General features: G+C 38.2%; 1 protein-coding gene across 8 annotated transcripts in view; it reads right to left on the reverse strand.

Moving 5' to 3' along the window:
• Positions 1 to 15,095, reverse strand: part of CDC42BPA (CDC42 binding protein kinase alpha) — a 175,361-nt gene that overhangs the window by 71,387 nt on the left and 88,879 nt on the right. For all 8 annotated transcript variants that reach the window (XM_061350508.1, XM_061350509.1, XM_061350510.1 and 5 more), the window contains exons 7-8: positions 1,562 to 1,655; positions 543 to 743 (exon numbers count right to left, since the gene is read on the reverse strand). In XM_061350508.1, the coding sequence (XP_061206492.1) occupies positions 543 to 743; positions 1,562 to 1,655 (295 nt within the window). The remainder of the gene's footprint in view (positions 1 to 542; positions 744 to 1,561; positions 1,656 to 15,095) is intronic.

Below are 15,095 nucleotides of genomic sequence, written 5' to 3' on the forward strand. Positions count from 1 at the left end.
AAAACGTTGAGAAATTCACCCTTCTTAATGAAAGTTATTATGCAGAAAAAGAAATGTGCAAAAACTGTAGTTCTTAAACATATCCAATAAGGTTTCTTCGAAAAAGACTTCCCCAAAGTACAGAAGCTATTGAAATGTTTTTGTTTCCTAGTTTTTATTCTATATTTAAATTTCCCTTATACTGTTGAATTCTACTGCTACCTCCATGTGGAAGAGTATTTAAGAATCTTCTGCCAACCAGTGGATGTGCCAGAAGGAAGTAACACAAAATGAGTGATGTAATGTAGCCAAGATTTACTCCATAGAGTGAACTAACAGCCATCTTTCCAAATCCAGATTTTCAGTTTTGAACTGCTTTATTCAAAAGCAAAGCCATCTGCAATCCATAACCATAAACTTACTACATGGAAACATATTTTTTATTCTACATTTACGAACATTAACATCATTAGTACAGACCCCCCCATTTTAAAATAAGCTGCCAAATTACCCTATTACTCATTAAAAATTAGCTTAGAGACAGAAAAAGAAAGTGCACTAACTTTGTGGTTCATTATTTTCCCATAGGTCTCCACCAAGGACTCAGCATAAAAGGGCGTTTCTCCATAAAGCATTTCATACATGCAAACGCCCAGGGACCACCAGTCACACTCGGGCCCATACTTCCCTTTTCCATCTTCCATGGCCTGCAAGATTTCTGGAGAGATGTAGTCTGGTGTTCCGACTGCCACTGAGGATTGGACCTGTAGAAGTTACATTTATGGGACTAAAATCAACTTCCATCGTTACAGACACTGCTGTTTGGGGCACTGTGCATGCGTATACAGATTAAGCCAAGTGTTCTAGTTATAACAATAACACCTAAACACAAATAAAGGCTTCTTGAATACAAAATACTTAAGCATCCAAGTCACTACTTTAATAGGCATCCCAATAATATACTTTCGCTAAACTCCTCCAAATATTTAATAACAGAAAGAACAAAACTGTCAATTCTTAGGCTTAGAACTGTTAAGTAATTATAGATTAGGTAACCACATATATTAACTCAAATAGTTTGTAACACTCTGGGACATGATTAAAAAGCTGGAATTACATTCTAGTCACACCTACTATACACTGTGATGAGACAGAAATAAGATGACATGCTAATAACATATTTAAATATCATATTTCTATTTAAATATCATTTCTATTTAAATAGCATGTCATCTTATTTCTGTATCTCATCCTGCTCATACTAAAGCTTACATTTTCAATAAGGATTAGAGCTTAAAGCTCAAAAGAGAGATTCATCAGCAAATACCTCGTCAGTAATGACAGTACAGCTTCTCTTTATTTATTCATGAGTAGACTATATGATCTAAAAAGCTTTATATACAGTAAATCCAAGCAGTGTGCAGTCATATTTTGAACCAAGGCTAGTTACATACCAATACCATTACAATTCCATTTCCTTTGACATAAAGGCACCTTTTCTCCTTCCTGACGCACATTTTAGTGTCTAGCAAAGAACTGAAAAACCCCCATACTTAGGAATAACTCATTCTCTCTCATTTACCGTCCCATCTTCCATGAGTTTCAGACAAGAACCAAAATCTGCTAATCGAATATGTCCGTTCATATCCATCAAGATGTTGTCTGGTTTAATATCCCTGCAATTAAAACACATTTCAGAATTAGTACAAAGATGTTTTGCATAACATATAGTGCAAGCATTAGCTCTGCTGCAGTCTTATCATTCAAAACCAGCAACAGATCAGTAGACAGAACACAATCACTCTTTTGGTGAAATTTGCACTGGGACATTTCATGGCAGAGGCTACAGATCAAATCATGTATGTGTGGCAATTTTAGTGTGAATTGTGCAGTCAAATTCCTCTCATCTCTCATAGGTAGACAGGAGAACCATACTAGCTCTGAAATTTTGTATGTAAGCCTTTTAAGTCATCTGAAGAGTTTCAGTGAAGTGGCAGATGCATGCTTATACTGGAGCTGGAGAACAATGCGTAAGTTCTACTAGAGAATAGAAGTCAATGAAACCCTACAATAACCCACACATACTTAAAGGCAGTGTCTTTCATCAACATTTTTCTCTCACGTACACCACAGCTTGCTATGTCTGTCTGCCTGTACTGCTACTGAAAGGACCAGCAAAGCCATTGCACAAACCACTGCAGCTCTGCTGGGCCAAATTGTACAGCTGTCTCATGATACACATGGAAAAAATCTTTCTATGTAGGCAACATAATAAATACTCCTTATTTTGCAGATTTGACTCTTCTGGTTTTTTTTTTTCTTTTATGTTGTACAGACACCTGAGTATACTGAAGTACAGACAAATTGCATTCTCCCAGTGTGCAGTTGACCTGGATGAAAGCACCCACACTCCATAAGTTACCAGAGAAACATTTATTGTTCAACTTGCAAACCAGGTTCAAATGTTGAAATTCCTTTTCATTAGAAAGACCCATTCAGCTACATTTTTATAAATATATGACATTACTACATCAAGTCTTACTCCATTCTTATTTATTCTATTCACAAGGTACATTACGACTGTATGAAGTACTATAAACACTTTCTCAGTGAAGAGCCATTTATCAGACATAGGAACAAATGTTCTAAACCAGACACAAAAGGGAAACCCTGACCTTGTTCTATTCCCCTAACAACTTGCAATTGAACGTCATCAATGGCTTTGCAGACAAATTCCAAAACATTCACAAGTGAAGATACATTGTACATGAGAGGAATTTCCATTTTGTTTTTCAGGGTTTTTCTTTTGTTTGATTTGCCTTTTTTAGATAAAAACTGAGATATAAGCAATGTTTACAGGGAAGCTATAATGGAAAATAAAACAGCACCTTGAACAACATTACAGAAGCAATGACACAAAGGTGGCACACTGTTACAGGCTCAGCGACAGTATGGTAACAGTATGGTGTCTGAAGAAAAGCACTGAGCTTGTGTTCCCCAAGACAAGCAGACAGAGGCCCAAGCTGGAAACAACTTTTAGTCATGTTCCAAATATACAGAACCATTTACAACACAAAAACATTACTTCAGAAATCATACTTTTGCATCTCCCAACTGAGCATAAAGACAGTTCTTTACAAAGCAGTCCCAACAAGTAACTGAGTCCATTCGCTAAATAATGTTCTTCCACTTAATTTTTGCTGACACCAAATATGCCAAGAAAACTGCAACCTCCAGACTGAGATAGTTTTTATTTATTTTACACTCACCCACTAAAAACATTCCTTAAGCATGTTTCTAAATAAAAACAAACACATGTTATTGAGACCTCTGGAATTACCACTTCAGTTTAAAACACTTTGCAAAAACATGCACCTAAAATCAAGTTCCTCATAGAAGCTGGACCTAGTTCAAGCTAAACAAAAACATGAGTCACCCTTGAGGCTCCATTTATCCATGGCCTATCTTTTAATATATTCCCAAGAGAAATAGTAATAATAATCATCATCATACTAACCTCCCCCATTTGATCTAACAAAACAGCAGAAAACATGAAAAATCTCACTGTTGTCAACACTGTGCAAAACCAAACCTGCAAACAATACTGAAAGCACTTAGAGGAACAAGTATTTGTCACAAATGAAGTTTGTAAGGCTGCATAAGAACAAATATCATAGTTAAGGAAAAAAAGAGGCAGACTTAATACATGCAAGTTATTCTCAGCTCTGGTAACTGAAGGCTAATAAAATGTTCTGAATTCAGCTGAACTACATCAGTAAAAGGCAGTTTGAAAGACAAGAACTGGTGGCACCTGCAGAGCCAAGACCACAAGCACAGGGAAAGCTAAGAAGCCTAATGAGCCCCAGAGAGGAGCAAGGAAGGGGAGTGATTATTGCCCATGTAGCTTAAGAGTTCAAAGGTGGTGATTATGGGGAAAAATAATCATAAACCCTGCACCTCCAGCGAGGCTGCAGTTGTTAGATTCCATCCTAATTATGAGGTTTGTTCCAGGTCTTTGTTTAGAATGACATTTGATGGTGACTCTCCTTTAGGGATCAGAACTGAATTATCTCGTGTCCTCCACCCTCTCTGGCTTATCTTAGTTTCTTCACTGTATGAACTAGGTCCCTCTTCCAACGCTTCCATCTCAGCTGCGATTTTATTCCTATCATTGCCCACCACCTAGACTCACCTCAAAGATGTCCAGTTCCCCATGGCCTATCAAACCCAAGCCTCCTCCCCTTTTATGTCATTCTTTCACTCACAGTTTCCTCACTCCCAAATTCTAGTCCCTCTACATATAAACATCTAAATAACCTTGTTTTCCTCCTATCTCAATTCTCAGCATTCAGCATTTCCCTACAGTCATTTCTGAGATTCCCTTTCCTTTCCCACTGGCTTGCACTCTACACAATGCGCAATGGGTGCAGGTTAGCATAGTTACACCTTGTACAAACCAAGCTAGTACCATTTTGTCAGATGTACTCCACAGTGAATTACAGGGACACAGGTACACAGCATACCCAGAGAAACACAAGCCCTTCTTCCATCAGTTTTTGTAGCATTGCCACCTGAGGTTGTGAACCAAGCAAAAACAGCTGTTCTGCATCTTTCTGAATGAGTGATACACCAGCATCAAAGGAGCTATTAATTCTGGATCAAATAAACTTCTTTAAATACAAGTATCTCCATTTAAACCATGTCTTCAACACATGGTACAGGAGCGACTTTTATTTTTATGAGCTGCATTGGCCTTGACTGTAAGAGAAAATCAGCTCTGCACAGCAGCTTGGATATAGTGATGATCTTTGTATCTGTTTTGCAGTCCTTCATTATTTGCTTCTGTTCATCTGGAGAATGCAATAGGAATAAATGGTCTGTGTGATACCTGCACAGAAAATGAATGTGAAGGCTTATGGAAAATATCTGAAAAATCTTCAATTAATCACTTTTCATAAGGCTTCTCGTTCCTCAGATTGGTGTGTTTGCCCCAGTGACTTCATTCACCTCTCTTTAAAACAGTTTACTTTCTTAAGCCATAATTGAAACCCAAACATTTTACATACTAACTGTGTTAATATAAACAACACTCTGAAACAGGACTACAGCAGATACCTGGATTATTGCCATTCAGTTTGACTTTTCTGTTAACGACCCCGTTTAGAATTTCATTTGTTCAGAAAGACACAAGAAAATGTATTCCCTCTGAGACATGCTAAATCCATAGCACATTCCAGCCATAGAACAAACCAAAAAGAATTTTCACTACATGTGAATGGATTTTTTTTCCCCTGGATTCATTTCTGAGCCTAAACAAAACTTCAGGAATCAGAGGTCTTGCATACTGAAATTTGGACTAGACAACCTACTTAAGTTCCTTCTAACCTGAATTATCTGATTATCTTAAAGCAAACCAGTTCCTGACATTCATGTATGTCATCCTTTGAATCACTGAATCAATGTTCTGGAGTCATTTACAAGACCACATGGAGTTCCTCAGGTCTACAAGCAGATTCCTGGTCTTGGGCAGCCTCATGAAGGCAGGGGATCACACAAACAGAAAGGAAGATACATTAAAAAAAGAAAAGTGACATTTAATGCAAGAACTGTAACAGAATGATAAAGAATCAATTGTGTCAGACACTACCAAAGATTACGCCAATGGACCCACTCAAGGCTCACAGCTTAAAGTCTATGTGATAAACTTACCACATGTGTTTAAGTAGCAGTTAAGAGTTTGTGAGCAGTACGCAAACTGGTATTTACAAGTTTGTGAGCAGTGGTAATATCTCTTCTTGGTAACTGCACAGTTAGCATGCAGAATGTAATCACTTCAGTTATTCATTTGTAGTGCGTTTATCCAAAAAGGATCAAGCAGAAATGGAGGAAAAGGTGAATCCTTCTCTGCAACTGCTATCAGCAAAAGGTGGCCAGATGGTGCAAGGGGGCATCTCTCAATTATGTCCTCAATGAAATGAACATTTTGGATGCTAATGAACTGTCCTCACATACACAGCTGAGCTCTTTAAAAAGCACTGAAATGATAATAACGGGGCTTAGGTGGTTCTAAATTCAACTGCAATGTGAGCCAAGGCTGAGAAAAGAAACAGACCTGTCTTAAAGCAGAAATTTGACAGCTGAGCTACCAGCTTGTTTTAGCCCATTGGGTAAGAAATGGATAATCTGGAGAACAAATTTTTATTTGTAATGTTAACATTAGAAAAACATGGAAATTAATTGATTTTCCTGAACAGGTCACACACCCCAAGGCATGCTGTGCTTGGACAGCACAGAACAAAGTGAATAGCTTACATTATTTTTCTGTGAAATCTTCACATGAACAGTAGTTTTTTAATGCTACCAATGCAAATTAAGGTATCAGCAAATCAGAAAGGTGCAACTGCTGGCACAGAGAAACTGATCCAGAGAACTCATTACTAACTGAGGATTTCACAGCATGTTATTTCCTCGTTATACATGCAGGAGCATTCCCCAAAAGTATAAATCAAAAGGTTACAAGCAGACATCAATGATTCTAATTATCCACTCTTACAACAAGAAATGGGATCCTTTGCCAAGTTACCTACTATAAAAAATATATGTATATATAACCAAGATCTTACTGCCAGAATGCCTGGACTTTTTATCCAAAATTCTTTCAGAATACAGGATTATCCTTAGTCAAGACAGAAGTTTGGCAAACTGTTTACTTCACTCCCTTCTGTTGTTTCAGGTTTTCTTCTGCAATCCTCCTCACACAGAAATGCTACATCCATGATAAAAAATGAAGATATTTGGTTTTGGCAACACTCCAATAAAAGGAAAAAAATTGGTGCCTGTGAAGTTCTTATTAAGGTTTTCAGCAATGCCATACTGACAGCTCAGGCCAGATCCACAGAGTGAAACAGCTGGTGAGCTTCCAACAGGAACACTCCTCAAAGGGTGCATTTTTTTTCCACAGTCAAACCTGTGGACATTGATGTCCACCAGCTTATTTCTGTTGTCCAGTACAGTGTACTGGGTTATATCAAAGTCAAAGTTGCCATATTCTGCCAACTATAGTTTATCTGAGTTCTAGTGAGCAAAACTAGAAATAGGCTCCATCTGGCAGAAAGAGTGATGTGCACTGAGCCAAATTAGATTTGGGCAGTCGGCAGTTATCCTTTAGTAATCCCAATAAGATAGGCTGCACAAGATAGCAGCATGAGAAAACTGGGATATGTTGTACTTCATTAACCGTACCTCTTATCAAGACTCTACTGTGCCTTCTTCTAAACAGACACTCCTCCACTTCTGGGTGGAATCCAAAAAGTGAGTATTTCAATTGACTTCAAAATCATTTAAATCACTTTGATCACAACCTTACTATTTACATAGCACCCAAACAGTTGCATCATGTTTGTATATTAAACAAAACCTGTTTCATGTAAAGCTGACAACTAAAGCGTGCAACCGAAAGACACAGTAGTCTTGCAGTCAACAGGAGTAGTCAAAAACTAAACACTTTTTAGTTTAAGCCTTAACAAGGAAAGCAACTACATGAAAAGAACCTGATAAACGACCTTATTTTAAAATTACAATGAGGAGGTTCAACTTGTTTTTTTCTTAAACAGCACCTTGATACTGTAAAACTCCCTTGTTTTCTCATTACCTCTTGATCATAAATCATTGTGTGTGTGTTGTTCCAGAAACACACAGTAATTCACCATTACTAAAAGAATCTTGCTGCTCTCAGCAGCAGCAAATGTAGCTAAATCTCTTAAAAGTCAGTGGACAGAGTCCCACCAATTACTGGAAAATATCAACCTAACCAAGACAATAAAGGGTCTAGATCTGTGATACAGTCAATATTTATTGAACAGTGTGTGCAATTTTGTATTTACACTGTTAGAGATCCTTAGAGAGTTTTATTCTTAGAAATATTACAAAACTAAATGAAACACAATACAGAAATCAAGGTTTCAGGTACAAGATGCAGCACATGTGCTACATCACATACAGAATCAGGTACTGAATCCAAACTTACTCAATTTCAGACTACACATTCTGCCAAAGAGCACTTTTTTAATCCCTAATCCAGATTGAGAGAAGTAAATCCTGTGTCTCCTGAAAATTAGGTACTTACATTTCTGTCTTACTACAAAGAACCTGAACCACAGAGCCTTGAAGTATAAAAGGCAAAATGGATGAAGGCGAATTGTTATCCACACTGAGTGTGGGAACACAAGAAGTAAGGAATGTAAATCCCAATGAAAGATCCTTAGGTGAGACAGAAAACACTTTCATAACAACATTAGGACGCTGCAACAAACTGCTCAGGGGAATTTCACCATCTCCATCACTGTGATTTTACAGAACTGGTTAGACAAACATCTACCAAGGCGGTTTAGCTGTAGTTCGATCTTGCCTTGCAGCAGTAGAAACGTATGAATTGACCTCTCCAAATCCTCTCCCAGCCCCTCTCTCTACAACCTTTAATTTCTGCCACTCACGCAAGTATTCTGGACACAGCGCAGTATTTACCTTACGGTATCCAATGTTCTTTATGAATTTCAAATGCTAATAAAGGAAATAATAACAAACATCAGGGAATGAATGCATCAGCCAACACATATACATCTAGAGTTTGTTCAGGCACCAATATTCATTCCTGAACACTTGAACTGAATGCAATTACTGGCTTATAAACATATGCTCCACCACATCATATTGTAATGTCCTTGTATTAATTTACCTTAGAAAAATGTCTCCCCATGGCCTCTGTGTGTATGTATTTGCTTTCAAATAATGGATCTCTCGTCTATATCCTAAAACAAGGATAATTATTTTTCAAAGCTGCTTATATGAGAATTTTTGCCCTTCTTTTAAAAAAATAGGGGTGACTTAAAAAATCCTTTTTGATAAGTGCTTGGCAGCTACCTACCCCCTGGAGTTATTGTCTTCCATCTAAAATGCTCATTAACTGACAGAACCTTTGGAGAAAACCCTCACATCCAGGCTAGGCTCCTCACACAGTATCTTGAAGAGATGTCAGGGCAAAGTCATTTGTGATGTCTAAGGGTTATTTATATTGTCTTGTCAGTTTTACGGACTAAAACCAGGAACACACTCTGTTCCATTTTAAATCTATACCATTTTAAATTTAGTACCTTACAATGCTGATTTACAGATGTAATTTTAAACACCTACAAAATAAAACTAGAAGACTTGTAGACATGATCAGAAGAAAGCCAATTCCTAATGACGAACAATTGTGGACATAACAGAAGGTCTGATATCCAGTGCATCCTGAACCTGATAAAAGTTAAGTAAAACTCATTCCTGAGTTATTTATATCAGACAAAAAAACCCTTGTACGAACTTTAATATAAAATTAGGCACACTGAGAACTGAAAATTGGAATATTTAATAATGCATTGATCAGAATAGCATTGCCAAGTAAAAATTCATGCATAGAAACATGAGAGCCTTGTACTGTATTTCTTTTTTAGGTAATTTTAGTACGATTGAAATAGCTTTTTATGATGGTCTTTCAGGATGCAAATTCAACGCACAAGTATGAAAGCTTTGAAAGATGTGCAAACAATATGATGGGAGAAACAAAACAGAAACATTGTTATTTTTTTAGTAACAAAGGCCAATTTGAAGAACACTTATTTGGTTTAAGAAGTCCAAACATCAGCATAGGCAATAACTAAAAACTGCTGCTAATTGAACGCAATTTGTAAAACTTAAGGAGACAACGCTCAGGAAATGTGATAAATATCCTGACATGAAACAAAGTAAGGAATAACATAACTACAGAACGATACCCTAATGGCTCTGGAGGTACTATGCTGTTCATGGATCAAAGTCAATCCAGAACTATGACTAATTTGAAAGGACTACTGAGAGTCCAGCTGAATGTGGCACTTGGCTCTCGTAACCCTGCTCTGGGCAGAAGGGTTGGACTACCTGATTTCAAGAGACCCCTTTCAGCCTCAACCATGCTGTGATTCTGAAATAATGATTAAAGCTCCCTTTTCAATTTTGTTTCAGTAACAACATTCTGGTTCTATTGTATCCTGCTCTAAAGTCTGACAGACAGAAAGCCCCTATTTATCCCAAGTATTCAGCAATCAAGGCTAGTCTTCAACATTGCTGACACTGTAAAGATAATATGGGCCACAAGTCATTAGATAACCCTATGCGAGCAGCCATGCCCCACTGCTCCTTCACCCAGGTTTTCCCTGTGTAAGGAGTGCTGGCTATAAAAGGAGACTCGTCTCCTCATAGGAATGGCTTCAGCACATGAGTCTGAGGCAGGGCATAGTGTACTTAGAATTATGGTACCCATCAGTATCACAGCTCTGTTGCCCCAAAGCAGAGTCTATCTTTCACATACCAGTTCCAACATGAGTTTACACTTGCTGTCAGATAATATTAAAGGATCAGCTAGCTGGTTTATTATATAGAAACCTAACTTCATCATATGGTTTGCCTCTCTTATCAGGGGCCTCAGCTACAGTCATAGCTTCCTCTGTGTCTCTTGCTTTCCTCACCTGAGGACTCTACCCTAATCTTGACTCTCTACTTAACCATACCAAGACTGTGCAACAATTTTGAACTTAACAAGCAAAGGAAGACAAGAATGGCAACAGTGGCAAGGTTTATAGAAAGACTCAAGAGTGGTAAAATATACACAGAATTTGCTGAAGATGCAAACTAGTCACTATCACGGTCTGGACTACTTATCTGAACTCCATATTCCAGTGCATGGATTACTTTTCTCCATGTGTTTTCCCTACCTAAATTGTTAGTTAATTTGCGGTAGGTACGTGCATGTTTTTTTGTTATTACAAAACTATATTCTCAGGAATGCTCAGGCACTAGAATGGGGTGTACCAATATATAAAGAAACAAAGAGGTTTTGTCAGGACTGTTTCTTATAGATGGCTTTTCTGAACCCAAGTACTTGCAGGCAAAGGAGTACAAAATAGGTGGTTTAAGTTCTACCTTTATGTCACTAATTAAGTGTGCCTGCACTGAAAATACAGTAACTTGCAATGAAGGAGCCTCTGGTTAAAGAGATGTCAGGGAGTGGACTGCTCACATAAACAAGCAGCCTACACCAGGGGGACCCTGAACAACAACAGTAGAAAACCGGCTGTGAACCAGAAGTTTTGCCACAGCAGGCTATGTACTATTTGTGAAGGAACACCAAGAACCTTCAATTTACACAACATTTAGAAAACAAAATAGAAAACCTGAGTTCATTTTGCCATGTCCAGCTGATGCTCTCCTGGTTTTCTAACAAGCTACAAAGCCATGCAGTGGAGGACCTGGCTGAGGGCACTCACTATTTTCGCCTCTCTAACCTGCCCAGCTGTCACAATGCTTTTTTTGGATCTGATCATTCTGCTTATAGTTTCACATTCCTCAACAGAAACTCCACACCAACAACATTCATCAGAGGAAACAGCCATTTGAGTCAACACTTAAGAGAATAATGGCCTTCAAGTTCAGGTCCAAAGCTGCATGAATATTGGGAAACAACTCTAAGTACGTGACGGAGAAGTAACTACCACAGAAGCGCATTCAAACATCTTGAACACAGTTTGCTCTTTTTTGTAGCAGTCTATTAGAAGATACTATAAAATACTTATTAAAACCAAACTAGCTTAAGCTGATGGTGGTAGACACAAGTTTCACTGACCACCCAATTTTTAAGTATTAGGTTTATTCACTTAAGATGTCAGTGTAATTGCAATGGAATGCCAGGCAGCTTGTTTGAACTCCCTGAACTTCAGTTGACAAAGCTGTTTCTGGGTTGCTAAACTGTCTTCTGTATCATTCTACACTTTTCTTCCAAAAGATAGGAATAAAAATATTATCATCACAATTAAGAAAAAAAAAAAAAGCAAAACAAAATCAAAACCAGACTCTCTATTTGCCATGTTAACTTTACTGGAATTCCATTTTGGCTTCTCAGAACTCAAGTAAACAGATTAAGAAATCCACAACCAGTACCTGCAGCCCATTGGAAAGATTAAAAAATTAAAGTCTGCTAAGTAAGGCTAATTCATGTCAAAGCTTTTAGATTTCTAATAGTATCATGAGTTACTGGCGGGTAAAGGAGTAGAAAGAGTAAGCTCCTTAAGAATGTTATGTCCATCTGTGAGTGCCATCTGTCAAAGAAATCCTGAAAGAAGAGGCTAACGAGGAATCTGGAATATGCCCAGCTGCTGTACTGCAAATTACTACCTATGCTAGAAAACCTTAACACATAATTCCAGGCAGATAAATGTTTTCTTTCCTTTTGATTCTCATTTTAGATACGGAGTCTCTGCTCTCTGCCTTTCAGTACAACTATATATAGTCTCTGAAACAGCAATTGCACTGAGTAATTTGAGAGTGAATTAGACGACATAAACTGAGGACTTCACTGGTTTTGACAATGACAGTCAAGAAAACACTTTTCATGTTCAAGGGGTTTTTAATGCACTGATGACACTAAGTAGGCAATTCATAGAAGCAGGTTCACTCAGAAGCTGTCTGGACGATTTAATAAGTTTTAATACATATCCTTCAATATGTGTTTGTATGTATATCTCTGTAAGACAAACATATGTGGGTTTTTTTTAATAATCAGGGATATTTGTAAGTGTCCTGAGCTGAAGCAAGCTGTTAGTCCCAAATCATTGCGAAATTTCTGGCACTGATGAAAAACCAAACTAACCTGCTGGGTCCCACAGCATCCCACAGCAACTCTTCCCTAGTCATTTTCTGTCTTCCTCCAGGAATAAATACACAGATACAAATACACCAAGAATTATGGCAGGTGAGGGAAAGGGAGGTCTATGCAGATATGAGTTCTGAGATCATTAGATTCTTTCCATTTTGCCAAAGGAAGGATATACAGTCTTAATATGATGATCGTATCCCTCTTCCATCCATGTACTTGAGCAGCAACAAAAATCACCGTGAAGCAATAAAAATACACTAAGGGGGGTAGGGAACACCACACACAGAAGAATGTAGAACATACTTTAAAGACACATAAAATATAAGGAAACAGCACATTACAAAAATCTAAATTGTCCCTTGTTCCTGCATTAGGTGGAAAACAGAACAAAGATAAGAGCAAAGCTGCAAGTAAACCCTGGAGGGTTTTATGCATGGTTTACAATGAGAAGAAAAACAACGCCATCCCAAGAGAACAAATACATACATCAAATACTTGCCATAGCTCTTACAACACGTTAAGAAGCACTATTATATCCTATATATTTTACTGTTCTGCCCCCAGGCTAGTATGGCTTTAGCCTTCACATAGTTTTTGAAAGACTACCAGCAGGAAGAAGAATGTTTCAGAAAACAACATTACTACAGAGCCATTTTAATGTGCTGCAGAGATGCTTTTCCCCCTTCATCCAAAAAAGGTTAGTTGGCAGTTACACAGATACTTTTGATTCCTCTTTTTTTAATGGGAGGCCGTGTTAAGAATATTGACCCCCCTCCAGAAGAAGGTGGGGGGAGGCTACTGAAGAACAACAGACAAAAGCATGGCTTTTCCACATGTCTTCTACTTAACTGTGCCCTAAATTCACAGTATATAGGTTAAATGCTGCTACAAAAGAAGATTCCTTCTTAGTAAGTAAAAACTTGAACAACAGAGTGCAAAGAACCTACGACTCCTGAAATAATAAAACTAAATTTAGACCACCTCTTTTGCTTCTCCCCATCTCGATCATGTTCTTTCCTGTACTGCAAATATGTCATCATATTTATTGTCTTTCGATTATTTATGCAAAAGATAAAATGCACTCATGAATCACTGTGTTGAAGGACCTTTATTTACATGCTGTTAAAACACAGCAGAAGATAACGCCATTAAGTGTAAAAAATGCAAAGCGACTGACTTTTAGGTACAGAGGAAAAGAGTAAGAGCATGTGTGAAAGCACATCTAAATTGCATTTCACTTGAAATTTAGATTATTTCAGGTTATTATTCATTCCATGTCAACCACCAAGCAGACCAATGGTGATATATGCAGAATCAAAGCCTTGCTGGAGGCAGCAAGAAAATGAATGTGTGCCTTATGGGGAGTATACATTTGAAGGTTTACACTGAAAAGAAAGCAGCAGCAGAGGACTGTCACCTTCCCCATGTGCTATTCCATAGCCACATGAAAAATCATATCACAACTCTCATGCAACTCTCAACCAAGTCCCCCACACAGGGAGAGCAGAACATAGGGTGGGAGAACCTATCAGTGGAAGGAGCTGAAGAGGGACATCAACAGCTCTAAATCCATGAGGAAAACGCAAGTGAAGGAACATTTTACTATACCACTCAGGACTCCAAGACCTTTCAAGGGTGAAAGTGAACACTGCCTAGTTGCTCAGGTTCAGAATCCTGCCTTGGAAGGCAGCACTTGCCTGCTGAAAGAGCTACCGCACTGCAGCAGCCTGGCACAACCAGCCTTCACCCAACCTGAGTGTGAGAGAAACTGGTAATGAGTCTTCTGAGTCACAAGTCCTAACCTGACAGGTAAAGCAAGACACATTTTACATCACTTTCGCAATACATTTTCAGTTGTGTTAAGCTACTTCAGTGTGAAAATGTACAGGGCTCTTTCTGACTATGTCAGGGGATTGCAGGTAGGTTAGAAGACCTCCCCAGTAGTTCCCCTTGCCTTATTTTGCTATTCTGAGACAGTGGGTGCTTTCCTTTTGGACATGAGAATTACATTCAAAGTAGCAGATTTTTGGTCTATATAATATGGCTTTGGATTTTAACTCCTTACACTCACGGGTTCTTCCACCCTGCAGAGGTGGAAGGTGGACTACAGGGGATCTGGGCGAGACTTTTGTAAGAGACTAAGGCTACAATCTTTCACCTGACAATGGAATTCCAAGCAAGACGGGATACAGTCTGGAGATTTTTTTCTTCCTCAAAAAGACCAGGTCCTTGACCCTTCTTTGCTGTGCAGCACAAACACATACAGAAGCAGAAGGGAAAGGGCAGAAAACACTGAACAGAAGGATGTGACTGTGTGAGGATGTGCTTCAAACTCCTAGCCTGGCTGTTGATTATTTCAGTAACAGCCCATTTTAACAATATTTTTTCTATT

Source organism: Neopsephotus bourkii, unplaced genomic scaffold (assembly GCF_033783945.1).
Source record: "Neopsephotus bourkii isolate Nb327-2 ecotype Australia unplaced genomic scaffold, CSIRO-AGI_Nbou_v1 NB_518, whole genome shotgun sequence".
In the NCBI taxonomy this organism is placed as follows: domain Eukaryota; kingdom Metazoa; phylum Chordata; class Aves; order Psittaciformes; family Psittacidae; genus Neopsephotus; species Neopsephotus bourkii.